This window comes from Camelus ferus, chromosome 9, assembly GCF_009834535.1.
Source record: "Camelus ferus isolate YT-003-E chromosome 9, BCGSAC_Cfer_1.0, whole genome shotgun sequence".
NCBI classification, from domain to species: Eukaryota; Metazoa; Chordata; class Mammalia; order Artiodactyla; family Camelidae; genus Camelus; species Camelus ferus.
In genome coordinates this window covers 66,253,807-66,281,517 of record NC_045704.1, presented here as the reverse complement: position 1 = coordinate 66,281,517, position 27,711 = coordinate 66,253,807, and the positions used below count along the sequence as shown (strand labels likewise).

The 27,711-nt window shown below is 38.5% G+C and overlaps 1 protein-coding gene and 1 long non-coding RNA gene across 2 annotated transcripts; one reads left to right on the top strand and one right to left on the bottom strand.

Moving 5' to 3' along the window:
* Window positions 1–1,439: 1,439 nt before the first annotated feature.
* Window positions 1,440–18,678, bottom strand: DR1 (down-regulator of transcription 1). The gene is made up of 3 exons (XM_006190912.3): window positions 17,717–18,678; window positions 9,560–9,723; window positions 1,440–3,747 (listed from the first exon to the last, which is right to left on the bottom strand). The coding sequence occupies exons 1-3, from the start codon at window positions 17,934–17,936 to the stop codon at window positions 3,601–3,603; spliced, it is 531 nt and encodes a 176-aa protein (XP_006190974.1). The 5' UTR covers window positions 17,937–18,678; the 3' UTR covers window positions 1,440–3,600.
* A 6,858-nt stretch (window positions 18,679–25,536) lies between these two features.
* On the top strand, window positions 25,537–27,033 carry LOC116665887. Its single transcript, XR_004322660.1, has 3 exons — window positions 25,537–25,643; window positions 25,723–25,905; window positions 26,905–27,033. It is a non-coding gene; the product is annotated as an uncharacterized LOC116665887 (long non-coding RNA).
* Window positions 27,034–27,711: the final 678 nt, after the last annotated feature.

Below are 27,711 nucleotides of genomic sequence, written 5' to 3'. Positions count from 1 at the left end.
ATTACCTAAAACTTGTATTTCTTCTGAGGATCTAATGAGTGCATAATACCTGTGTCAGTAACAAGAAAAAATACTTTTGCTTTTATTTTCTTCTGGTATGATATTAAATAACAGACCTGCGGTAGCAAGTATAACTCACTTGGTATAATTTAGGTATTTCGAGACACTCATTAACATTCTCAGGCCACCAGACCAGTACGGTGATTCATTTTATAGTGTACATTAAAATGATGCCTTCTTACACTTTGGAAATCTGACAGTACTTACTAAACACCAAATACATGCATACCCCATGAACCAGCAATTCCACTCCCGGGTATATATTCAAACAGAAATGCATATTTACACACTCACCAAAAGACACATATAAGAATGTTCTCCATATTATTATTCATAATAGCCCAGAACTAAAAACTACTCAAATATCCATCAATGGTAGAATGGATAAATAAATTCTGCATATAATAAAAAATGGATAAATTCGTGAAACACTATTCAGCAACGAGAATGAATGAACCACAAACACATGCAACAATATGAAAGAATCTCACTCTGGAAGGTTGAATAGCACCCTAAGATATCCAGGGTCAAAGCCCTGGAACCTAGAAACATTACTTTATATGGCAAAAGAGACTTGGTGGATGTGATCAAATTAAGGATCTTGAAATGGGTTATCCAGGTGGGCCCTAAATGGAGATGCAGAGGAAAATCTGACCATAAAAGAAGAGATGATGTGATGATAAAAGCAGAGACTTTGAACGTGGAGGAGGGACCCACAAGCCAAGGACTATTGGCAGCCAATGGAATCCAAAAAAAGACAAAGAAACAGATTCTCAACTCACAATTTCCAGATTCATGAAGCAATTGTGACTTCTGCCTAATGAAACTGATTTTGGACTTCTGATCTCCAGGACTGTAAGAGAACAAATTTGTGCTGTTTTAAGTCACTGAGTTTGTGGTATTTTGTCACAGTGGCATCAGGAAACCAGTACACTCACAAATATAATGATGAGTAAAAAAAGTGTATCACGTATGACCGCATTTACATAAAAAAAAAGACACACAAAACTACGATTTTAGAAGTCAGAGTAATAGTTACCTCTGGGGAGGAAGGAGAAGATAACGTTAAGTTGGGGCCAAAGGCAGGCTTCTGTGATGCTCATAATACTCTGTTTCTTGATCTGAGGGCTGGCAAAATGAGTATGTTCAGTTTGTCAGAACCCTTATTTGTGTACTCTTCTATATGCATGGTGTATGTATAATTTAAAAAATTGGTGCCTTTTCAACACATATCAATATGACGGTCTGCTAAAAAAGATAGACATATATTCAAGGAGGTGGGTAAAATGCTTACTAAACATAACTTTTATTTCTCAAGAACCTTAAAGATTTTTGTTTCTCTCTCCAAAAGATTTTAAAAATCTCAACAACAGACAGAATATAATAGTGAATTTTAACTGCTGGAAAATAAGCTAAAAGTAACATTGCTTAACTAGCTTTGTTATGCTTGCATCCTAGGACTGTAAATTAGAAAAATACAAGAAAAACCATGTTTTCTGAAGTAACAGTAAACAAAGGAGAAAGTCAAGTACTATACACCAAATGATCAAAATGTCTTTTGGGCCTAAGATTCTGGAAACTAGTAAAAATGGTAATAACAGAAACCTCATGCCATTAATCTGTACAGATCATTAAATATAAAAAACAATGTATAAAACACATCAGATTTTATTGCTTGAAGAATACAGCATATGAAATCACAAGAATGTCAAAATGAAAAGTCACTAGGATTCAAACATTTAATACATTATCAGATGCAGTAAAATATTAATTAACCTGAACTCTGCATCAGAAAAAAAAAAAGGTATGGAAAAATATCTAAGTTGTTTACTTAAGAAACATATACACTTAAAACAGAAAGTGTAAGGTGTTACAGTACAAATTAGAAAAGCCGACACATAACTTATTACTTCTTAGACTAGACTACCTTTGGTACTTAAACTTTTAAAAAAACAATCCCTTCTATCTTGTCCAAACGCACTTCATGGATACAATGCCAGTTTCAACTCAAAACGTTCAGCAAGAGTCACCTACTTGTGGCATGGAGGAAGCGTGACAATATTTCACTTTTTCTAAAACTGCAAAGTATGATCATTAAGAAATCTAATACTTGTAAACTTTACTTACTTATTAGCTCTTCAATTAAAACTGGAATCCCAGCAGCCGCAGTCTATCTTTGGGCTCGGTGGATATAGAAATTTAAATGATTTGGCAACTGACATAGATTTAGATTACTTCATACTATCTTAAGCGGCTTTTCCATTCTGTTTCTAAAATACAAATAATATGCCATTTCTTCAACACACCAAATTCCCTAAAAATCACTACCATACTTTATTTATTAGAACCAAATTAAAGCTTCTTCCATTTAATGAGCAGGTTGAAAACTACTTATGTTTCATATAGGGCTGATCAATCATGACACGCTTTCTTAAACAGAACAAAACCAATCATTTTTAAAGCTATCACTCAATTAAGATGGAGACAGTGATGCCATTTCAAAAGGAAGCACTGGACACTCTAGGCCATCTAGTCAAGAAACTGCAGGAGTAATGCTAAAAACAAACAATAAGTAAACTATCACTACAAGTTAAATTACAAGAAAAAAAATTCCTCTTTTACAGCAAGCATGCTCATTAACTTTCACTTCCTTCCCAAGCAAAGGTTTGAATATTCATGAACCTCAGTTAAACCAACGGAACCCAAGCAATTGTTTCACAAGTTCCAGTAAACATGGATGGACTAAGCAAGTAATACTATTAACAATTATTGGAGTGAAATACTAAGAATCAAGACAGTCCTCAAAGCTGGGTAGCTTCTGAAATGCAATCGTGTAGCTCAAGATGAATTACGCCATAATAAAACTGCAGTTTTTACCTCTACATAGAACAAAAACAAAATAAAAAACATAACCTACCAAATTTTACAACTACTACTGAACACACTCCTTCCTAATTTTTGAATGTCTTGTTTTGGGATTTTCTTTTTTAAACAAGTATATTTATCTGAGCATATATATATTTATTGCCTGTATATATACTCATTTTAAAAGACAAAAAATTCAGATACTATAGAACTGAACTTTGTTTTTTCACCAACCTGATCTAATGTATACTCCATCACACAGCATCCTCTCCTCAATAATTTAAAATTCCCAATTTTTAGTTTAGTTAAAAGGGAAGAGGAAATGCAAATGCAGATTTAGAGTTTCTGTATAAATTTCACTGTATTTTTATAAACTTGAAGTTTTCTGTAACACTGTTTATTGATCAAATAAAGGACTCACCGCTATCTAAAATTTCATAAACACCATTAAAAATTCAAAATTGATATTATACTGAACCTTAAATTTTCAATAGTTCAAAGAGACATTTTTTACACGAACAGCGCACAATAGATGAAACTCAACAGCAGACATCCCTAGAATACCAATGGCAAGTCCACCCAGACGCATACGCAGTTACAGATAAGCACTTCCTTCACGGTCTCTCGTGCAGGGAGAAACACTGACAGAAGAAGCAGAAACTCGGCCGGTGAGCCTCAGAGGTCGTCTTCTTCCTCCTCGTCCTGAGAAGACCCTGCCTGGCTGGACGCGCCCGCTGAGGCAGCAGCCAGCTGTGCCTGCTGGGCAGCCTGCTGCATCTGAAGCCATTCCTGCTGGGCCAACTCTGCTTGTTGCTGTCGAGCCTAAACACCAAAAGTATAAAAACAAATTAAAAAATTTTAAAACCCTACAATGTGCACACAGTTAAATGTATATTAAGCCAATTGCAAACTTAAGTCAATACCAAATTCAGATATTTTCCAACCACTACATAGTTGCTGCACATCAGGACAACATGAACTCTATAAGAAAATACAGTTAAAGATTACTTCTCTGTCAACTCACTTACGGATAATTTCCAAAAGTCTCTATAAAAGTTTTCCATGAAAGTTTTCTTTTTATTTCACATGGTGGTTCAAATGAAGAAGCTAAAGAAGTGTACAGAAAAAACATAATATTCTCTCTTTGGTAACTTTTTCCTGCGTTTCTCCCTCTTTTGTTTCACTTCATTCTTCTGTCCTCTCAACTTACAATTTTGACATAAACATTTTCAATCTAAAAATGATTTCTGTGGTTTGAAAGTTCTCTAGTACAGTACCTGTAACTGTTAGGGGAAAGCACTGTACATGAATGCAATAGCTATCTTGATACTTCTTTCAAGTTTCTATCACAGTTCCCTACCTTATAGATACCTTTCTTCCTCTGTCCCTCTCTTCTCTCTCTATAAATACACACACACACACACAACATACCCTTCCCATATACACACTAGTGGAAACACACTTATCCAGCACTGAATTTAAGTGGGATAGTTACAATCCATTAATCTGAAATATTCCCTATAAAAACCACCACAGGATTTAAGAAGCCAAGATGCATACATATGCATTACATGCACTGTTGCAACAGCACGGCCCCTTCTCAATTTATATGCCCTGTTGCATGACCCAATTTAATTTCTTTCTTTCTTTTTTTTAGATTCCACATATGAGTGATATCATATGGTATTTTTCCTTATATTTCTGGCTTACTTCACTTAGAATGACAGTCTACAGGTCCACCCATGTTGCTGCAGATGCAATTATTTTATTCTTTTTTTTATCACTAAGTAGTATTCCATTGTATAAATATACCACAACTTCTTTATCCAGTCGTCTGTCGATGGACATTTAGGTTGTTTCCATGTCTTGGCTACTGTATATAGTGCTGCTGTGAACATGGGGGTGCATGTATCTTTTCAAATTAGAGTTCCCTCCAGATATATGACCAGGAGTGAGATTGCTGGATCACATAATAACTGGGGGAACAAGGGAAGAGGCTGGAATTTTTAAAACTTAGAAGCTTAGAGGAGCAACCCAGGGAACTGAAATTTAGACTTCTGAAGAAGGGCCCTAGACCAGCTGGTACTAGCATCTCTGAGCTTAGAGGGAGGCCCTCCGGTTTGAGACCCACATTCCCGAGGAAAGGGATACATGTTCAGGCTGGTTCTGTAAGTATCAGAGAAACTGCAAACCAGATTCAGCTCCTGCTACAGGTAAAAACTGTTGCAGCCAGGATGAAGAAGCATTGCTGAGTTGCTCAAAGGAACCTGAAGCCAACTGGAAGTAAAAGGAGTAAGTGCCTCCTTCTCATCAGCCTTGTAATATCCCTCTAGATCCCCCTACTGGCAGCAGAGTCTAAGGGACGTCAACTAAAGCAGAAATGTGGTTCACAGAGTACTGGGCCCAATGTCAAAGTGGAGCACAGCTGAGACAGCTGCACAGGAACCGGAACACTTCCACACCACTAACGTCTAACGTGATGTCTCTGTACTTGGGGATTGCTTTAGATCTTCCTCGTGAGAGTAGTCAGGCCTCATATTACAGTTTTTAGTGTACCTATAATTATACCTCCCCTACAAGACAAAAACTTTTTTTGTGTTTATTCAGGAAATTAAAAACCAAGTGTTCCAATAACTACTTCCATTCATTTTTATAAAGGAATATGGAAAGTACTTTGATAACACACAGGCATATTTACTTTTATGGCATGAATACCCAGAGTTCAAAATAGACTAACAGTGTTTCACATAAAATACTTGAAAATTGTAGGGCAAACCAAAAATATCAATTTAATCAGCTTAAGAATATCTACTCTGTAGCCTAATCCATCATAACTGGGTATAATTTCGGGGCACAGAAAAATAATTCAAATAATTTCAAGCCGCTACACAGGTCTTACTACCAAGTTGCTTTATCTGGTAGTTTATTCAATGATCTGGAAAGATATGCACTGCTTACATTTAGAACTTAACTGACATTTAGATACCACGGCCCCGTCCTGGCTCCCATACTTCTCTTTCTGAAGGATGCTTTTATAAGCATTCTGATGGCTTTAAAATCAATGTTGATGGTAAATATTATTTGTATGCATTTCCACAAATTAAAATTTTCAGTGGTACTTATTCTAATTTCTTTTTCCCTCTCTTGCCTCTTACCCAATCCATCCCAAATATTTTCCTTCTAAAATGGAAGAGTAAAAAAGAGGTAAGTAGGCGTGTACTTCCTAATTCACTTTTTCTGCAGATTTTCATTATGTTTTAAGATTCCTACTCCCATATACTAAAATGACTCATTTATAATTTACACTTAAGTTTAATCTCAAAATAGTAATGGTTCTTCTCCCCCAAATATTTGTTGCTAGCAGATAAAGACAGCTTCAAATGAGGCTGCTATTATGTTAGTATTTAAAATAAAAGTCTAAATGATTAAGTGAAATGAAAGTGATGAAAAAGATGTTATAACTTAGTTCCTTTTATATTTAAGACTTAAGTACTTTTTGCTCCAGGAAAAGCACTAAGGAGTATCTATAATTTTACTTCTATGCTAATTTTTCTCACAAGAGCAAAGAAATACTAGGGTATTTTCACCCGTAGGTCAGAGAAAGAAAGAAGGGAGGTAAGAAAAGGGGAAAAACAAAACAGATGACAAGGGCAGAGGGGTGAGGACAGATTTGACAGGCAGTCAACTATTTCTTTCATTCATCTTTTTGCCCTGGAAAGGATAAAGCATACTCTACTTAAAAGTTCCAAAATAAATTTAAGCAAACAAAATGATGGCTAGAGCATTAGCATGGTGTTATAGAAAGAGCACAGGTTTTGGAGTCAGAAGATGAGTTTGAATTTAGACTCCAACACTTCCTAATTGTACAAATTTACCCATTTTATTTGTTTAAGTTTATCCTTCCCAGTAAACTAAGCCGCATAATGACAGGAACCATCTCTCTTTTCTATACTCTTATAAGCCTAGCAACTTGCACTATATCTGGTGAATAGTGAAGACTTCAATGGTATCTGTAGAACAAATGATCGCATGTAAGTTTCTCCATCTCAGTCTATTTCTTAATGAGTAAGTGGGTATAATAAAATTAATATTATTTATAAAAACTCTGCAAAGTGTGTAAAGTATTTAGCAGACCATCTTTTCCCTTTCATTAAATATTTACTTTATCACCTTCTAGGTGATCTACAATAGCAGAGAATTAATAAATAGCCATTAATTTTTTTAAAAAATTATCACTCCTCCTTTGGTACCTCATATTTATATGGATTATAACATTGTTTGTTCATGCTTGCCTCAAAAGCTTTTCCTCCTTAGCACCTATCTCATAGGTCATTGTGGGGATTAAATGAAGTAACACTGGAAAATTACCTGGCAACATGATTAACACATGGTTAGAACTCAGTAAATGTTAGTCAGCTTTTATCTTTTTTATTAGTTTAAATGGTATCTGATGTCTAGTACTTGATAATACTTAAAACTCAAATTTTTTAAATGTAAATCAAACTAGTTATGACTGCAAAGAGATCAATTATGGTGCCAATCTGGAAGAGATGACCTAAAATCATACTTTCCAGTTCCAATGGTAATTACAGTAACTGGCAGCAAACCTCACCTCTTCTAATCAAATAAAAACTGCCTTACAATTTCAAATGAGAAGCGAGAACTTTATAGGGAAAGAACAGCTTCACCTTGTCCTCTCTTTAAAAAAAAGGTGTGTAGGTTCTTCAACCTCCTTGAACCTCACAATCATAATTTGGAAGATCAAGGCTGAACTATGTCTCTTCTACCCCTAGAGTTCTGTGCTTCCTTGACTCATCAACTCAACTCAGTCATTCATTCAACAAATGTTTACTGAATCCTCTCCCTGTGCCAGTTACTATGTTGGGCGGATGCTAGAAATACAATTAACGGGCCCCACACTCAGGGAGTTTACAGACTAATGGCAGAGACAGACATTTAGAAATGACCACATAGCTCTATTCCCATAATGAAGTAAGTATCTCTATGGAACCGAAACACTCCATATTTTAAATCCTTTTTACCACAGAACCACCTCTGACTCAACGATTTAGGTCTAACTTTCAGGATCTTCTCATTGGAAAGTCCGTCAAATGCTTTATTTTAAAAATGGTTTTTATATATAGACAGTTTGCTTGAGCAGTGTGAGTATTTTAGTAGTATCCAAACACAGACTGAATTATTTTTTAAGCTGTTATCATTTTTCAAGTTCATAACCCCTTGCCCCTGCCTCGAGGGGAGGTGAGGAGAAGATACAGAGAAGAAAAGATATAAAATACCATTAAGGTATCTTATCCTCTGCTGATAAATTTAGCCTTGAACAGTGATTTGCATTCTTAGTAATCAGGTTATTAAGCTCTCAGTCTTGTGTGGAGTAAATATTCAGTAACATTCAAGAATCACTGTACTCAGTAACTGCCTCTGCCCACCTTCAAGAAACCTGGCAGAGAAGAAGGGAAGGTCAGTCTTTCTCAGCTTCTTCCTCTTGTTCTTGCCCTGCATGCCTGTGCGCACTAGGGCAATGCCCAGTGCACCCCATGCCTGAGTGGGAAGTACTGATGGAGAGCCTTTTTGTGCTGGTGTCTGTCATCAGCATGGGTATGTGTGCCTATTGGTTGTGGTGTCTATTCACTCCATGTGGACGCTGCACAGTGTGAGCTTCTGCACCCCGTAATCCTCATCCCTAGGTATTTTCGTAGGCCACGAGTGCTGCCAGCCTACGTCGCCTCTGCTACAACGCCAAGGCGCAGCAAACCACGAGAACATGAACGTGAGGCGCAGTGAGCGTCATCTTTGAAAAATGCCATCGTCCATCGAGGGTGGCTCCAAAATGTGTTACAGAGTTTGCTTCCATTTTGCTACCAAGGGGACCTGGAAGGGAATGAAGAAGGTACCTAGGATTCTGAGGATGGGCTAAGGCAGGACCAGAGGTAACACTGGAGAAATTCTGAGAGGCTAGCCACAAATTCCACCTAATCACAGATCCCTGTGGTCTCTTCCTTTTTTAAAAAAATAGAAGGATATCAGTACTTATTGCTAATACTTCACAGATTGGGCCTTAGAACTGAAACGAGCGAAAAAGGAGAAAAGTTTGCACCCTTTCTCTGCTCCGCTGGCCCTTCAAAGTTTTTTAAGATTAGAATGTTTTAAAGGTGTATTAAAGGCCTAATTTAATTACAAGGTAGATGTTAATCAGATTTTTCTTATATGCCATTCATCTAAAATTTTGATACAAAAAAAATTTGATACAGCAATTTCTCACCAGCCCATCATTTTAAACACCTGAAAAATGTTTAGGTATACTTTTCATGCTTTTAAATGGTTATTCTGTCTGAAAAAACATCAAAGTAAAATCTCAGTAGTTATTTGGAGTTGTTCTCCTTAGAAAACAGGTTGCTGCAAATAGTTACTTCTATATAAAGCAAATAGCTGGCCAAAGAAAAGTCAAGTCGGCCACCAGACCTAACATCAGACTCTTAGGTCAAACGATCAGTCACAGAGAGAAAAACCTCTGGGTACGAATGCTGACTTAGGAAAGGATTTCATGAACCAGTATGATTTCTGTTAGCAAAAAGGGTGGGATTCACATGAAAACCATTTAAAATGCATTACTTACTTTTGCAAATAATTCCTGTTGCTGTCTCAATAACTCTTCTTCAGGAATGCCAAGGTTTTCCAAACGAGAACTGGCCTTTCTTCTTTTTAATGCTACTGTCTTGCATTCTTGTAAGACTTCTTTTACTTCACTGATATAAGAGCCAAAGCCCAAACTTTCTAGTGCTAGGGAAATGAAAATATGAAAAAGTGATAAAATACAACTTTTCCCTCACCTATGGAACATTAAGTTTTGTGGCTTTTTTTTTTTTTTTTGAAAGGGGAGCTTGTTGTTTTCTAGTAATTTTGACCTATTTTATAGTTGCACAGTAATCATCGGACAGCTAAGGCAAAATATTTTATCAACTTTCTTAACATCAGAATGCAAATGAGTTAAAAATCTAAGGAACACTTCAAGGCACAGGCCTTAACTTTTCTTTTTCTTTCTAATTTTTTAAAAACCAAAGCATTTCCTGTGAGGGGAAAAAAAAGGGTCTGATGTAAGAACATGTGGTTTTAGTAAAAAAAAATTTTTCCTATACCACTTAAAGTAAATCAGTCCATTAAATCACTTACTGTCTCAAAGAATACCAAAAAAAAGCAAATATTTGGAATATATTTGTTAATAACATATATTGTGCCATTTGGCTTAGAGTAGGCTGGTAACAAATGCTCTAAGTTTCAGTAGGATAGGAAGAAAGAATAGATAAATTCTTCTTTTGTCTAATATACCAGTAAGAAACTATTTTTAGCAAAGACACTCAAATTGCCAAGTTTACTGATGGAAATAACTTATGAAATTCAGCATTTATATTCAGCCAAAGTTTCTCTTGAAAATAAAACTTAACAGGAAACACTATAAAAACATTTGAATTCAAGTGATGTGGCAGAAAAACTGGGATAAAGGAAGACTATAAGGACAGAAGAAACATAAACAAAAAAATTCTCTCCCTTTATTTTTTCACATTTAGAAAGAAAAATTTGTAAGAAAATGATGCACTCTCTAAATGCCTTCTGTAATCCAGAAAGATAATGCATAAAATATCCTTTTGGCTCAGAGTATTTAAAACTATATTTTAGAGTTTTTAATATGTTGATTAATGCCCCAAAGTCATATTGTTTTCTGAGCCAATGATGAAATACAGGTGGTGAAAAACACAGTAAATGAACTTTATTCATCAGTTCTTACACTTTTTCAACAATTATGATGAACCAGACTGCCCTCAGTAAAGATGCCCTAAGTTCTAACTTTAGAAATTTGCTCTTCAGGAAGAATAGCAAATATACTTTTAAAATCCCACATTCCCATGTAAACTGTGGTTTTTAAGACATTTGGAGTGATTTACAACTTTAATTATTTCATATGTTAAGTTGTTTTCATCAACCTTCTTTAGAAATAATGCCAAAAAGCAGAGTGCTATTACTTGAATTTTAATTAAGGTAACTTAACCAATTCCCCTCATCCCCAAAAAATTTCATTAAAACTTTATTCTGAGTTCTGGTTACCAAATTAACTACCACATAATTCCTGGCCTCAAGGAGCTTGGGGTACAGTGGAAACTTAAGTGAAGATTAGGCAGCCTGCATTTTTTCACTTGAATTAACAGACCTTATTTTCTAAATGTCAATGCTAGAAGCCAAAGATTTTGTTTTACATTTACTCTTTTTTAAAGGCACAAACACAGCAGTGTATTTTCAGTAATATTGGCTGGGGACAATACCGAAAGAAACCAAGTAAATGACTTACGATTTCCTGCCACATCTTAAAGCAAACCTTATTTCCTTGGCCGTACAACAGGGTCCTCCAGGATCTAGCCCCACCTACCTTTCCAGCTTTATTTCTGCCATTAAACCCCTGCATACTTCTGCTAAATCTGACTGCTCAATGTTTCCCAACAGGTACCAGTTCCCCAAATTCATGCTGACAGTAATTCATTCAAGGTACAGATCAAACTCCAACTTCAAATTAAGCTTGTTGGATTCTCCTAGACAGATCTACCCTTTTTGAAATCAGATAGATTTAGAATTTGAAACTTGGTTGTCACTGTATTTGCATAACCTTGGGTATGTTGCTTAATATCTTTAAGCTTCAATTTTCCGTCTCTAAAATGAGAGTAGCATCTATTTCACAGTGTCTTCCTATACCCAGAGGCGCTTCAGTGGTTAAGCATGCAGATCCTAAGGTTGCCAGGGACTGACTCCCAGCTCTGCCTCATATTAGTTATGTGACTCTAGATGAGTTCCTTCACCTCTCTTCCTCTAAAACAAGAATAACAGTACCTACATTTCATCCAATCAAATGCGAATAAATGAATTAATGTAAACAGCTCAGAACAGAGGCTAGCTCACAGAAGGAGCAAAACTAAGTATTCACTATTAGATTTTTATTATTTTAAGGCCTGTAGGAATCAACAAGTAATTAATCTAAGGCGTTTAACATAGTGTCTAGCACATAAGAGCCACTTAACTAACTTGGACTATGTATTATTCATCCTTATTTTTTCTCTTACATTTAAGAAAGTACCCTAGAAAGTGTACAGGACCTAAATAAATGTACAGCTATGTATTACCACACCATTAAATTCAAGCTGAATAAGTATATTAAATTTTCAAAATTAACAAATCATACAATGGAGAGACAACTCTTCAAAATGTCATGAATTACTAGACTAGACATTAAGAAAATCCAGTCCAAATGACCTTAAATCATGGAAGGCTTGGGCTAAAAATTTAAAAAACAAAAAAACAAAAAAAAACCCCTCACTTTCAGAAACATTTGAAGTTGAGAGCATGGCTTTCAAAACAATTTGCAAGTAAATCCAAAGTTAGTATTTAATATTATTTAAAGAGCTGCTATGTATAAATACTGTACTCACACCAAAATGGTTCAACAAACGCAGCCACAAATTTAATTTAAAACTACACTGACTTTAATCCTCATTTTAATCACATCTGGCTAACAGATATGAATAACTGGATACAGTACCTTCTAAACAGAGCTATGCCACATCCTTTGTTATCATGTAGTAGTAAGCATTCCCATTTTACACACAGGAGACTCTTCAAGGGGAAGGGAAACGGCTCCCGAGCAGGGCCATGAGTGCACAGTCGTGCAGGCAGTGCAGTGCACAGCAGTACCATACTGAGGAGAGCCTCTAACACTGCAAACCCATAGAGCTCTATGTTTATTATGGCACTTCTGGCAGATGGTAGGAAAGGTTTTTAAGGAAGAAGTGCCTTTTTCTAATTTGTACTAGGGGACTTTATGGACTATTGATGGTCCTGGCTCTAAGGATCTCAGAGTAAAGAGCCAAAATAAAATGAAATAAAATAAAAATAATAATAATACATTTTTTAAAATTTGTGGGTAAAATAGACATATCACTTGTTTCTTAGAGGTCTGTCTGCTGCCCTCAGCCGTCTATCTTAAACTGCACCCAGAAAAGTGCATGGCATATGAGGAAGAAAAATATTTAGCATGTCTTTTCAATTCAAAAGACAGACATTACCAAGACGGCCACTTAAAAATTTTTTTTCTAAAAAAGTAAAAACTTTCACCCAACAAGAATTTCAATACAGGCTTATCTCATATTTTACAAAAAATTATGTATTCCTCAAAAGTTTTGTTATAATATGAATTTGTGTGAATTTACTTTATACTTCAAATGCATAATGCATGCTTTTCATTTAAAAAAACTAAAATACGTTATATATAAAATATAAAATAGCACTGTCTAATTTCTCTATTTTCTTTTGTTTGTATGTTGAGGGAGGAGGATGATGTAGTTCACTTAAAATACACTGAGAGGATACAGGCCAAAGTGACTTCTTGGCTTATTGGCCTGGCAAAGACCCTTAAGGCCCTGCCCTCTAGGGCATCACTACTCCTGGGAATCTGGGACAACAATGAAAGACTGGTGGCAAAGCAAGAACCAAATATCATTCATCTTTATATCCTTAGCTGTATCTAGCACAGTGCCAAGTACATAGTAGTATTCAAAAAGTAATTGGGTGGCAGAGGAAAACAAAAACAAAAGACATATCAATTTTAAAGAAAATAATAAATCCTAACTTGAAAAGCACCTGATTCTGTGATAAACTGTGCAATGTAAATTACATGTATCCCTCTGGAAAAAGTATCAATATGGATGATTATTTAAGCAACACAATATCATTCTAATTCTCATGATTATTACAACTTCTCTGCAATCACTCAGATGCTCTGATTTCAAAACTAGTTCACATCCACTTTCCAAAACAGACTGTGGTTTAAGCTTTAGAACAAAGCCACTCGAAGTGTGATCTGTGGACTTATGCCAGAATCGCTTGTAATGGTCTGCAATGAGTTAAGTACTGAAATTCAAAGTAAGCATTTAAGAACCTTCACAGCAAAACTGTAACTATGTGAGGTGATAGCTGTGTTAACTAACTTTGTTGTGGTAATCCTTTTACAATATATACATATATCAAATCATTACATTGCATACCTTAAACTTACACAATATTATTATGTCAATTATCTCTCAAAAAGCTGGGGAAAAAAAGAGAAACTTCATAGCAATTTGACTGAGTAATTTTATATGTCTTGAATCTAATACCAAAACTTTTCATTTTGTTTTTCTAGTGATTCATTTGTATTGTATTTTACCAAAGTACCAGTGTGAGAGGGATTAGAATTTTTTTGCATATATATTTTTATTGAAGTATAGTCAGTTTACAATGTTGTGTCAATTTCTGGTGTACAGCATAATGTTTCAGTCATACATGAACATACATATATTCGTCTTCATATTCTTTTCCACTATAGGCTACTACAAAATACTGAATACAGTTCCCTGTGCTATACAGTATACACTTGCTGTTTATCTATTTTATATATATTAATATCTGCAAATCTCTAACTCCCAATTTATCCCTTCCCATCCCTTTCCCCCAGTAACCATAAGTTTGTTTTCTATGTGTGTGAGTCTGTTTCTGTTTTGTAAATAAATTCGTCTTTTTTTTTTTAATTCCACATGTGAGTGATATCATGTGGTATTTTTCTTTCTCTTTCTGGCTTACTTCACTTAGAAGATTTTTTTTTTTTCAAGTCCTTCAACACAGATAGCTTGGAGCAACACAGTTTTTGAAGAAGTGAATTCTCAGAGACTTTCAAACTTTCAGTTACTAGTCTCATGAAAATGAAAAAAAAAAATGTAGCAAGAAATTTAAAGTACGAAATGAAAATATTCTTATTTACACTTTGGCTTTACAAATGGCATCATGATGTAAGTTTAAACATTACAGACTTTCACTTTTATATTTTAATCAGTATCACTATAAACTTTCTAAATTTTTATTTATTATAGCATATTTCATGTAATTCTCAATCCTGACTGATTCTCAGTAATTGCTAATTACACCCTGAAACCATTAAGTATTATTTATACATAAATGAGGAAAGTTAACAGATCTGCCTAAGACCAAAGACTTTCCAGTACAGAACTTACAGCTCTTGACTCTCAATGTCAGTTCTTTCCATAATGCAATAGAACATGTTAAAACTCATTTAAGAGCATGTGTTTACAGAAACCCAGCACTGAAATCAAAGGAACACATTTTATAGCTTAGAACTCCCTCTATTTGTATATATGCGATCTTCAACACCAAGTCCATATTCTTAAACTCAAAATGAGTGAAATATTTAGAAAAAAATTTTTAAATTTTAACTAAGCTATATAGTTTCACAGATTTACCAGCAATAAAATTATTTCAACTTTAGTTTGCACTTTATAGACTGCCTCAAATGCTTAATTTGCTCTCACAAGGTAAAGCAAAGTGGCAAGGGAACAAGTGAAATGTCCTGAAGCAAAGTCTAGTTCATTAAACTTACCACTAAAAAAATTCAAACTTTAACATGTTAGAATCAAACCACTTTAAAATGAACATTGTTATTCTACTTGGAAATATCTTACATTCCTAAATAATCAACCCTGACAGAACAGCATAAAAAATGTCATACCCAGCTTTCCAGAGTTAGTCTGTAAAAACACCGTTTAAACACCTAAAAAGTACACACCTTAAAGGATTTCTTTAAAAAAAATTTTTAACCACTCAAAATAACAGCCTCTTTAATGACTAAGCAATATGAGATTCCTGTAACCGAGGAGGATTTTGGGTTAAAATGTAGGTCCTTATCCACTTAACAACAGCAATGTTACAAGACCAAAAAAAGGTACATTTTAAAGACCGTAACAGGTCAATACATGATTTTTTTTAAATTAATAAATCATTCTCAGTACACAAGGAAAATGCTTTCACTGGAACTTTCTGACTCCTACGTTAAATCGAATTTAGTATATTCCAAAGTTGAGCTATTTAGCATACTGCTCGCTACAGCTGCACTTTTATTCCATCATGTCAATCAGAAATCTAAATATATCCTAGAAAAGAATAAACTCTACCCAAGAAGACAGATTGTAATGTGTTATTGGATTTTTGGAATAATCCCCACTTCTGTGGTGTAAACAAATGTTTAGGCAGATCCTTTTGAAATCTTTGGCAATTTTCTTTAGAAAGGCAATGTTGATAAAAGATTTTTTTTCTCTTTTGTGAGTTGTAAAAGGAAATTATAGCTATCTGTGTTAGATAATCTTGTGAAAGACTTGTACAATTGCACACACAATGTAAAAATAAAAACACAAGAGGAAAAATAGACAACTTAGCTTTCATTTTACTTGCCAGAGTACATCAAACAAGTAGAAGAAAAATAGTAGCTTTAAAATCAAATATACTTTTTCCTAGGGATTTTTTTTCTCCTTCTGTACTGAAATGGAAATGGCGGAGAATGTTCTAAATCTACCATCCACACATCATTAAGGATCAAAAATTAATCATTTAATCCTCTTGTCAATACTGACAGTAGAATACTGCATATGGTGAATATGAGCAGATGTGTCCTACACTTTAGATAGGAAAGTCACCTTTTAAGAAGTTAAATTATAAAAATAAATGGTAAACAACTGCCTGCCTACCAAAATTAAATTAACCATGATTTTTTTTCTGACTTCAAAAGCAATCAAGAAATTGTTAGAATTTTAATTGGGTTATTATAAAAGGCAAGTTATCACCTCAAACTGAATGCAATTTTTTCATGAGTACACGTAAAAGTCACAGAAAGTGCGTCCCAAAACATTATGGCTAGTAAATATGTCTCCCCATCCCTGAAACAAGCCATCAGAATATGGTCCCACAAATCCCTATTACTGAACTAAATCTTTCCCAAGATAAGAGGAGAGAAGACACTTAAACTTTCAGAAGTGTTGTTGAATAAAAGCTTAAGTGTTTACATCTCAACAGGAATGGAAGCAGGAAAGGACAAGGAAATGTTCGATGAAAAAAAAATCTCACAATCATTCAATCCAAGCTTTAAATATCCATATTACAAAGCAAGCTACAAAAACAAAAACAAAAAGAAGAAGAGAGGGAAGGAAGAATAAAAGGAAAGAAGGAAGGACAGAAGGAAATACTGACATCCCCCCTTTTTCTTAGAGAATAGAACTGAAGCGCTTTGGCAACTTGTTGATGAGTGGTAGGACCATGAAACCATTTTTAAAGCAGAAAATATACTCTATTCAACATCAATAAACTTTACAACGTTGAACACCCACGTTAAGAGTATTTTTACTCATGTGTTCTGAACTTTCATCTTTTCCCCTGCTCTGGTGAAAAGGTCAGGTGGGGAAGGGGTGCTGTCTCCACTCATGCTTGAAGTTCCTGTGTGAACTCTGATTCTCCAGGGGAGAGCGTCTGGGTTCCTCTCTTAGTTGTCACGATCGAGGTTCCACTTGAGGCAGGCACTTTCTCAGTTGTCACGTCTCAGTTTCACTTTAGGCAGGCAAAATTCTTGTTACTTCGGCTTACCTGGCTGTAAATTGAGACCACTACCAATGCTTTATTGTGGGAAATGTTAGGTGCTCTGAACGCCTGCGAATCCTTACTTGCATTCGCTGTTTGAAAAGGACCACGAGGACACCACACAGGGATTTTAAGGCGCCGGCTACCTCCATGCCACCCCGCGTGGCTTTTTCAGTTACCAGTACTAACCAAGAGACAGGACTGAAGGCTGACAGGAATAGGTCACGCGACTAGCAGGCTGTCCCCGGACCCTTTTAACCAAAATCCCACGCAGATCACTTACCCTGGATGACGTGCTCTGGTGAGATGGTCTTCTTTTCCGATTTGTTGCAGATCTCATTGGCTTCAGAAGATATAAGGTGAATGAATTCAGTGCAGCAGTTCACCACCAGCTCCCGGGCATCGTTGGCCACCCGGACACTAGGGAGAGTCTCTTTGATCATCTTATTGATAGCAGCTCTGGGTATAGTGAGGTCATCATCGTTGCCAGATGAGGAAGCCATCGTACCTTCGTACCTCTCGCGCCCCGACTTGTAAAAACTCCCCAGCTCTGGTCCACTACTCCACCAAGGTGTTTCAAAAGGCCGCCCTCGGAGAGTGATCCCGGGGGCGCTCTGAGAAGAGGGCGCAGAGAATTAAGAGGCGGGGTAGAGAGGGCAGGGAACACCGTGTGTGCGCTTTGGGCGAGGCTGGGAGCAAAGTCGGGGGGCTGAGGACTCTGGAGACAGCACTGGCCAAGTCGGGGAGGGGAAAGCGAGGTGGTCCGGAAATTTGAGCACTGGAGAACCACCTTCGTGTCTCCTCAGAGGGGCGTGCGCTGTCGCCTAACCGGTCCCCAACGGCGCCGGAGCAGAGGCAAGGTCCAGGGGCACTGGCCTGGCCGCGGTACGGGGGGACACACAGCGGGCCGGGCTCTACACAGCCGGAGCCCCCGCTGCTGCTGCTGCTGCTGCTGCCGCCGCCGCCGCCGCCGCCGCCGCCAGCAGCCGCTGCCGCCGCCTCGGCCAAACCATCCTTCAGACACCCGCGACGCCGCCTCACAACATGTCGGCCGCGGCCGCTGCTTGAACCCGGGCGGCCGCCAGGGAACGAACAGGGACACAACCAGGCACAAGGGGAGCGGCAGGGGCGGCCGCCGTGGCCGTTTAGCCGGAACGCAGATCGTGGAAGGCGAAGCCGCGGCAACGGTGGTCGCTCCAGATGCCAGGGAAGAAGGTTTGCTGGAAGCCTCTCCCGACACCCTTTGCGCTACCGGAAGCCTCGCCCCCACACGTTCCCCCCACCTTCAGACCGACTTCCGGGTGTGGCTGCCGCCCTTCCCCCACTCGCGCCGGCTAGAACCGCCCGTCTTCTCCGGCAGCTTCCGCCCGCCGCGGGCCGGGCTCGCGCCCCGGGTCCCACCCCGTCACGGGGACGGCAGCCGGGCGGGCGCGCGCCTCGGCACCGGCGAGTCCTGAGCCGGCGCGGGCCCGGGACGGGGTGTGTGGGCGGGCGGGTCTCCGCCTCTGCCTTCTCCCAGCCAGCTGCGGCCTCGAAACCCTTTCCCAGCCGCGTTCGGAGACAAAGGAGCGCTGCGTTTCGTTAAAAGAACTCGCTAAGGAAAGGAGCCCGAATTGGGATTGAAAGGAAGGGGAACGAGGCCTGGGCCCGGGAGTGCGATGTGGGGAAAGCGGAACCCGTGTGCGTGGGTCGGCCTCGTCCATTGCTCTCGGTGGTGTGTGGCAGGCGTTGCTCACATCAGAGCTCTTTATGGGGCCACCCGTTCTCGTTTTATGGGAAATGAAACATTCAGAGAAGTGACTGACCGTCCCAGTCACTACTAGTGGCTAAGCTGGAAACTAGAAATAGGATCCAACGTAGTGGAAACGCTTAGTGTACCATGAGTCAAGTTAGGTTCCAACTTAAGACATTTTTCGTGATGTATTTATTGCACGTTGGCGTCTGTTGAGACGGAAAAAAAAGTGGGTTAAAGTGTCTTAAGCTACTCTCACTTTTGTTTCTCTCCAGAGAAGCAAAGGAGAGTCATGTTCTTAACCAAAATTGCATTATTTTTGAAAACTAAATTTGCCACACTGTCATTTTGAAAAAGAGGCTATGCAGGGTGTTGCAGTTTTTAAAAAGTAAACGAGGTACCATTTAAATGAGTTTACGCACTTTAGTTTATCAGATACATTGTTCTCCATACGCTGGACAGCGCTGGCTTTTCTTAATACCTTTTTTCCTAAGACACTAGGTGTGGCACCTTGAGGAGACCTCAGTTAATTACATTTTATTCTCATTTAGCATTTTCTCCAGTACACTTGCAGGTTAATTTCTGACATGTAGACCCTTGTTCTTCAGTATTACTAAGTTTAGTGAAAAATGAAAATTTTAAAATATTGTTTAATCAAAGAAATTTTATTTTCAAAATAGGAATGTGAAACTGTTGGCTCTTTATTAAGTGTTTTTTGTAAGTCAATTTACTGTTGATTTAAAGAGTATATTGTCTCAATTTATCTTGGCCTTACCAAGTTTGTCAGTCTGAAAAAGCTAGCTAGCAAAAAAAAGTTCCCCAAATTAACACAGTGTCACTGACTCAAATCTTGTTCGGGAAAAAACATAATGCTGATAGTTTTGCTTTTTCATATAACATTTATGCTACATAGATTTATAGGGTTAAGATACATAGATCAGTAGAGCACACATGTTATTCCAATAATAGTTTAGTACAACATGGTTCTGTGGTAGCATAGGCATGAAATGTGTAGTAAGGAAATCTAGGTTCCAGTTCCAGTTTTTTGTTAGACAGGACACTCTCCAAGCTTCCTTTTTCTTCAACTAGAAGTGGAAATATATAACTCAAAAGATTCAAAGTCAAATGAGACTGTCTGTAAAACCACTTATAACATTATGAATGATTACATAGATGTCAGTGTTATGATTATCATCTTTACCAGGTCTGGGCAATCTTCACCCAGTAATAAATCATACATAATGTGGCTGCGAGAAAATTTAATTAAATATAAATAGCAGGGTGATAAATCATGAAATATGTTAAACTGGATCCCAAATTTAAATATTTATTTATAGAACAATATGTCTGTGTTATAAATAGGCTTTGAAAACAAGGATAACATCTCTTTAATAAGCTTTAAGAGTTTTAGAGAGAATGCATATATTTAAAACATTTTTTTCATGGTATCCCAAAACTCATATGAAAAAGAAACATAATAGAGCTGTTTCTTATGGAGTTAGATAAGCTCTATAGTAGTTATCTTTAGATGTGTTAATCCATTCATGCTAAAATTACTGACAATAATTTTATAACATTTGTAATTTGAAGCTTAACATTTGAAAAAGCAAGCAATGCCTTCCGCTGAGCTCATTTGTCATTAATAACACACCAATTGCTAGGGGTGATAATTCAAAAAATTTTAGTAACTAACATTTATACACTTGTTTTGTGCTTAGCACTGTGCTAAATACCTTTTTTTACCCAAGTAGTTTTACCTGTTTTATCTCATTTAATCCCCAGAACAAACTTGTTTGATAGATACTGTTTTAATCTCTATTTTACAGATAAGGAAATTGAAGCTTAGTAAAGCTAAATTACTTCCCTGAAGCCAGCACAGCAGGCAGGGCAGGCTAGACCAGGTGGCAAGAACTAACTCCCTAAATCTCAAAAAAGGGTTATTTTTTGTTCATGTTGTGGGTTCATCATGGGTCAGCAAGAAGACTTAACACATAGGAGTCACTCAAAAATCCGTTGGAGCCATTGGGAAGAAGTAATGAGGGGGACTTAACATAACAGGCTTTTTGAGTATATTTTGAAGTGGAGAGGAAAGAAGAAGTGACAACATGAAGTTGTGGAGGCAGAAATTGTTCTTAAAACAGTGAGGAGATTGCCTTAATTGAAGTAAAGCAGTTGTGTTGTACAGTAGTGAGAGGAAAGTGAGAGAGCCAAACGTATGAGGCAGCAGAAGCCAAGAGGTAGAGGGCATCTGTCAAGAGTGGGCAGCTGTCGGACTGCAGGCCTGGTTCCGCGTGTGGTGCGTCCGCCTTTGTTATTGCCGTTTGCTCCGCGCTGGCCACATCTTCCAGGTCTGTAGGCGCTGGCATAGTTGCCATACCCGTGGCTTTATTCAGGGCCATTATGACCTCAAAGAAAAACCAACTGAATCTTCAACTTGAAATCTCTTTGGGCTCACAAGCTTGTAGAGTTCAACAAAGCATACCCCTTCCAATAAAGGAATGGCCAAGTCTGCTTAAAAAAAAAAAAGGAGGAGAGAGAGAAGTCACTCAGCTGTACTAAGGGCAACAGAAGCAAGGAGAGGAGCTTTAGGGTCTCAGGTGCTCGTATCAGAGAGCCCCCAAAATAATTGCTAGAGTGTTGACATATTCTGCTTTTGAAGAGACAGTAGTTTTCCATGGAACAGCTTCCCGTGCTTGTTTACTTCCTAAATATCTTCATAATATTCCTCTGAAAATCCTATTTTGTTCTACACAACGTGAAAAAGTCCAACTCATTCAAGGGCTTTGGCTTCAGATCTGGGTTTAAGCCCCACTCTGCCACTTAACCGTAACCTTGGGCAAAGTATGTAAGCAGTGTCTTGATTTTTCTCATCTGTAACGTAAGAGTACTTGCTTCACAGAGGTGTTAAGGATCAAATGACATAATGCATACACAGTATTTAGCCCAGAACCTAAGTGCTCAATAAATGGTGATAGTTGTTACGAATAATCACCATTACACTGATAATTATTACTCCTAGGAATGGAATAATGGGAGTGAAAAGAAAAGTAAATCCAAGAACTATTTCACAGAGAGTTGGAAATACCTGATAGTTTGGTTCCTAGATGTTCAAGGAAGCAGATTAGTCAAATATAATTCTAAATTTTTACCTCAGAAACTGGGATTAGGGAATAGGGTAATGGCAGAATTGAAAGGGAGCAGCTTGGAGAAGATGTGCGTGCTTTTGCATGTGTTTGGGTTTGAAGCAATAGTAGGCATTTAGGGAAGTGATGTCCTACAGGCAGTAGAAAGGGAAAGCCAGCATCTGAATCTACGCTCACTCAGTAACTGAGTGTCTGCTGTCCAAGTACAATGTAAGAGAAACGAAGGTGACTACAACGTCCTTCTTGTTTTCAAAGCCCCTACAATCTGTTGGAAGAATCAGAATATAAGCCAGACTGAAAAAAATACTGTGATAAACATACAAAAGTGTATGAAGGAAAGAGCAAGTAATACACCAGCTGTGAGACACACAGGGACTGAGCGAAGACTCCACATTTCAACTGAGCCTTAAAGATTGAGTTGAATTTTGATAGAGAAGGAAGAGTATGCAGCTGAAGAAGAAACACAAAAGTGCATCATAGGAATTGAGAAAATCAAATAGCCTGGAGTGGCTTATAGGATTTGTAAAGAGGTGTAGTGGGTATGCTGCAGGAAAAGTAAATTAGGCCCAAAAGGTAACCAGTCAGTGCCTGTTACAAGCTACACACTGTGCTAGAAGTTTTCATATTCACTATTCCATTTAATTTTCAGATAGCCATACAAAATGGGTGTTTTGATGGGAAAACAGTTTTAGAGAGATGTATGAATTTGTTCAAAGTCTCACAGATAATATAGAGCTGAATTTGAAACCAGGTTTTTTTTGTTGTTGTTAACTCTAAATCTTGGGCTAATTTCAATATGGTAACTACCTAAATAAAAAAAGAGATATTAATTTTAACACTTTAAAAATAAAGCACTTTCACATCTTTTTGGTCTTTATTACTAGTCATTAATCCCACCTTGGAGATGGGAAAATCAAAATACAGCAAGGTTATTTAAGATCACAGAGTGAGTAAATGATAGATTGGGAATTCAACCCAAGTTTTCTGACTTTAAAGCCTCAGGTCTTTCCAACATCCTTTTAAGGAGTTCAGCATTTCTTCTGTAGACAGTGGAAAGAGCCAGTGAACATTTTTGAAGGGAGATGACATAAATGTTTAAAAAGATTAGTCTGGGATAGCCTGTGGGCTGGACTGGGATAGAGACAAGGACACTGGTTATTAATTATTAGGCTACGATGAAAACAACTTAATAATGACAAAGAGTTCCGTGATAATAAGGTAGAAGGAACTAATCAGTCATTTGGAAACAGAATTTATAGGATTTTGCTTCTAACTGCATCTGCAAGTGAGGAAGGGGAAAGCCAGTGAGTGTCTCATTTGTTCATTCCTGCATCCCCGGGGCCCGCACAGTTCCCGGCACATGTTAGACATTCAGTAAATATCTGTTAACTCTGGATGTGAATGAGGACCTTTAAAGATAACAGAGTTAAAAAGAAGTCTGAAGACAAAAAGAAAAAGAAGACAGGATGTCAGGGAAGACTATCTAGAAACCAAGAAAGCATAGTGCAAAGGAAGCCACGAAGGGAGACCTGGAGTTGTGTGAGATGCCACAGAGAGGCGCTGCGGGAAGGGGATCGAACAGTCACTGAAGAGCAGAAGGTCCGTAGGAGAAAGCAGAAGTCCACATGCAAACGTGAGAGGAGTGAGGGGAAGAACTGGAGCCAAAGGCACAGAACCCCTCTCAAAAGCTTGGCGGTGAAGGCAAAGTGGCAAAGGGATGGCGGCTTGAGGAAGAAGCAGAGCCAAGGAAGACTTGCAAAGGCTAGGAGACACATGTAGTTCAAAGGAAAAGAGGCGAAGATGGAAAATACAAGCAAAACAGTCTTAAGGAAATGGAGGTGGATGAGACTGAAGAAGCACAGATGCCGTAATCAGGATTAGACACACAGGTCTGGGCATGGCTCACAAAGAGGAGCAGCTGAAGACAAGATCAGAAGTGAGTGATTATTGACAGAGGTTGCAGAAGGAGATGAGCAGAGGACAAAAGAAATCTTTAGAGAATGACCACTAGCGAGGGCAAGAGAGAGGTCAGAGCAATAGCAAGAAAGTTGTATAAATTCCCTGTCACATAGACTGATTTGAGAAAAGAAAGAAGTAGCCAGAAGTGCCAAGTGTTGCAGAGAAGGGAATAAGGACTGGGAGTAAGAGATGGTGTTCATCTAGTGATGTTTGTACAAGCAGCTCATGAATACAAACCTTGGAATTCCTTCTTTTGTCTATTCTATGGGTCAACTTTGTACTTCAGAAATTTTAAGGTGAATAACAAATTCCTTTGGCTACAGGTGATAAATTTAAGGTATGATGCAAATGAGTTTTTCTTTCAAATGATACGGCTTTTGAATCTATTTCAATTGTGCTAATTTTAAAAGCATTTGAAGCAGGTGGAACTAGGAAGCCTATTTGTGTAAATCCCATTATTCATTCACACAGTGCATCCATTCAATAGATGTTTATTGGGTGCCTACCATATACTTTGCTAGGTGCTTAGGACATGGCAGTAAACAAGAGAGACACCATCCTGGCCTTCATACCTAAAGCAATAACATCAAAGAAAGAAAAAAGCTGTATTTTGCCACATCCTTGATAGAGGGAAAAAAGTAATCTAACTAAAATAATAGAGAAATAACATCGTATATCTGAAGAATTATTATGTAGCTATTGAAATAATTATGTATGAATATGTCACTTTCCCCTTAGTAGTAAAGCAAAATGCAACACTATTGTTATTAGAACTACATGAAAATACCTATGTACATGGATAAAGGCTGAATAGAAACATACAAAAATTAACATAGTTGTGTTGGAACAGAGAAATTATTGATTTTACTTTTGATCTTTTCTTTAAGGTGTTTTTAAAATTTTTAATTAATCTAGTTCTTTAAATGTCTAATACTATCAAGTAGAGAGAAAATTTTTCTACTGATTCACAAGTGTATCCATTCTCCCCATTCACAATGAGACTTGAAAAAGCAGTCCTTGAATTTTAAATCTTTGTTTAGCTGGCAAAGCTCTCAAGCTGGCTATCCCCAGGTGAAATCTAATCCACAGATATTGTACCAATTATTTATTCCCACAAAAAAAATGCTGCCTGACAAACTACCCCAAAGGCCGGTGGATTAAAACACTAACCATTTGTAATCTCTTCGGAGTCCCTGCGTCAGCTGGGCGGCTCTTCTGACTTAGCTGGGCTTGCTCCTTTCCACGGGCGGCTGCGGGTCAGGGAGGCGGCTCCACCAGTTTTGGCTGGACTCCCGTTTGTTTGCGGACCAGCTGTCTGTCATCAGGTGTAGAAAGGCCTTGGCTCTTCTCCTTCGTCTCTCACATTCTTCCAGCAGGTAAGCCTGAGCATGTTCTCATGATGCAGAAACTGTTTACTCATTTATCCATTTACTTAATGGGTCTCCTATGTGTCAGACACTGTAACAAGGAAACTGGAGAAATAAGGTCAAACGGGAAGTTGCCTCTTCTATCGAGGAGCCTGCTGTCTTGTGGGAGACGGGCAAATAAACCAGGGACTACAGTGCAGCGTGATACGTGCCGCGATTGTGGCGTGACAGGCCCTATTGGTATGGTGGAGGACCTTCCAAATCAAAGCAGGTAAATGTGGGGTGATGATTGAAAGTGTTACAGAGGAGATATTCTTGAAAAGGTTTTCAGTAAGAGGGGGAAAGGAATTTCATGCAGGGGAACAGCAAAGCCTCAGTGAGACAGAACATCATGGCGTTCATTCTTGGTGAGCTGTGATACATTGGTGGAGGGTGGAGAGAGAGGAGCGTACGAAGGAGCAGCATGAGAGAGAGCTGTTCAGGGAAGTGTGGTGTTTAAGGCTCTTCCAGTTGTGACTAACAATTCCAGGCAGTGAAGTCGACTTTACCAGACAGACACTGGTGTACCTCACAGAGTCCTGACAATTGCTGGATAACCAGGGAAGCTCAGGAGTAGGGATCCATAACCGTCCTCGTGGGGTGTAGACGACTCCCCATCTCTAAGCATCCCTGTTCAAAATTCCAGCTTCCCAGGGAGCAAGTCTGACCAGTCTGGGTCAGATTTCTAGCCCCGGGTCACTCAGCCGTGACTAGGTTACAAGTTACATGTGTGGATGTTTGCCGATGTTCCACCCCTACGCTGGGGAGGGAGAGGTCACTGTGAGCGGTGTGTCTGGCCTAAGAGGTATCTTATTGTTTAGTTGCCTTTCCCCACATGTACAATGACAAAAATGCCTCCAGCGTATTTGATCCAGCCATTCTAGTACCAGAGGCCCTGCTTCTGCCCTCTTCCCAGCCCAAAGGCACATCCAGCTGGTGGAAGGGGCATCTTAGGGCTATTGTCCTCTTGGTCCTGGCCCCTGGGTGGAAAGTGCCCATTGTTCTAGTGCTGGGACAGTCTCTAGGTGTGGTTCCTCGTGGTCTTGCAATCCAAGGACTAGATGGTAAGTGTAATTACTACTAGTACACTCTATAAAATTTGGGGGGGCCAGGGGTGTCAATGGTTGCTACAGAAAGAAAGGAGGGAGTAGAAAACAGCGATAGCTTTTTTAAAGGGGGAAAAGGTAGGGTAATTTTTCAGTGTGCAGACATTCCAGCAGTGTCTCTGCAGACCCCTCCTTCCTGCTACTGCTGCAGCCACAGCTGATGTGTATGATGACCGTTCCAAGCTCCCTTGCTGGGGGCCAGCATCTTAGCTGACTGAGAGCTTTGCCTACCAGGATAATTTCAGCCTTCACGTCTAGAAGTCTAAGCCTTTGGTCATCTTCAGCGGCCAACTGTGGGAAACTAAACAAAGGCAAAGCAGCGGATTGGAGAACGACTCTGAGGGGGAATGACTGGGAACCGATGAATGCTTGTTCCATAAATGGTCTTCGTTTTAGGGATAATGAAACTGAAGCACAGAGAGTTTGTTAACTCTTACGTGACAGGGTCAAGATTTAAAGCCATGCCGTCTGGCTCCAGAGCAGCCCTTCTACACAGCTGTGTTACCTCGCCTCTGTGCTGTGAGTGTGGGTGCTTGGCCTTCCACGCCTGGGGTTAAGTCCTGCTTTAGCTCTTCAACTTTAGCCTTGCAACCAAGAAGCAACTGATTTAATTTTTCTAAGTTTCAGTTTTTTCATCTATAAAATGGACATACCCTTTGTGCATAGCATGATACCTATCATTTGGTAAGTCAATGTATTAAATGGTGGCTGTTATTATTAATTCAATAAAAATGTACTGAGCATTCTGTGGTGGACACTGCATGTGCAGGGGTGCACAAGAGGGACACAATTCCTGTGCTCATGGGTGTTCCAATTAAAAGTATCTGGTGGGGAGGGTACAGCTCAAGTGGTAGAATGTGTGCTTAGCACGCCCGAGGCCCTGGGTTCAATCCCCAGCACCTCCTCCAAACATAAATAAATGAATAAACCTA

Excerpts from the sequence above, each read along its gene's own strand:
- DR1 (XM_006190912.3), bottom strand. The coding sequence starts at position 17,936 with ATGGCTTCCTCATCTGGCAACGATGATGACCTCACTATACCCAGAGCT. Across the intron at positions 9,724-17,716 it reads ACCAGAGCACGTCATCCAGG|CACTAGAAAGTTTGGGCTTT; the intron begins GTAAGTGATCTG and ends TCATTTCCCTAG. Across the intron at positions 3,748-9,559 it reads AACAGGAATTATTTGCAAAA|GCTCGACAGCAACAAGCAGA; the intron begins GTAAGTAATGCA and ends TTTGGTGTTTAG.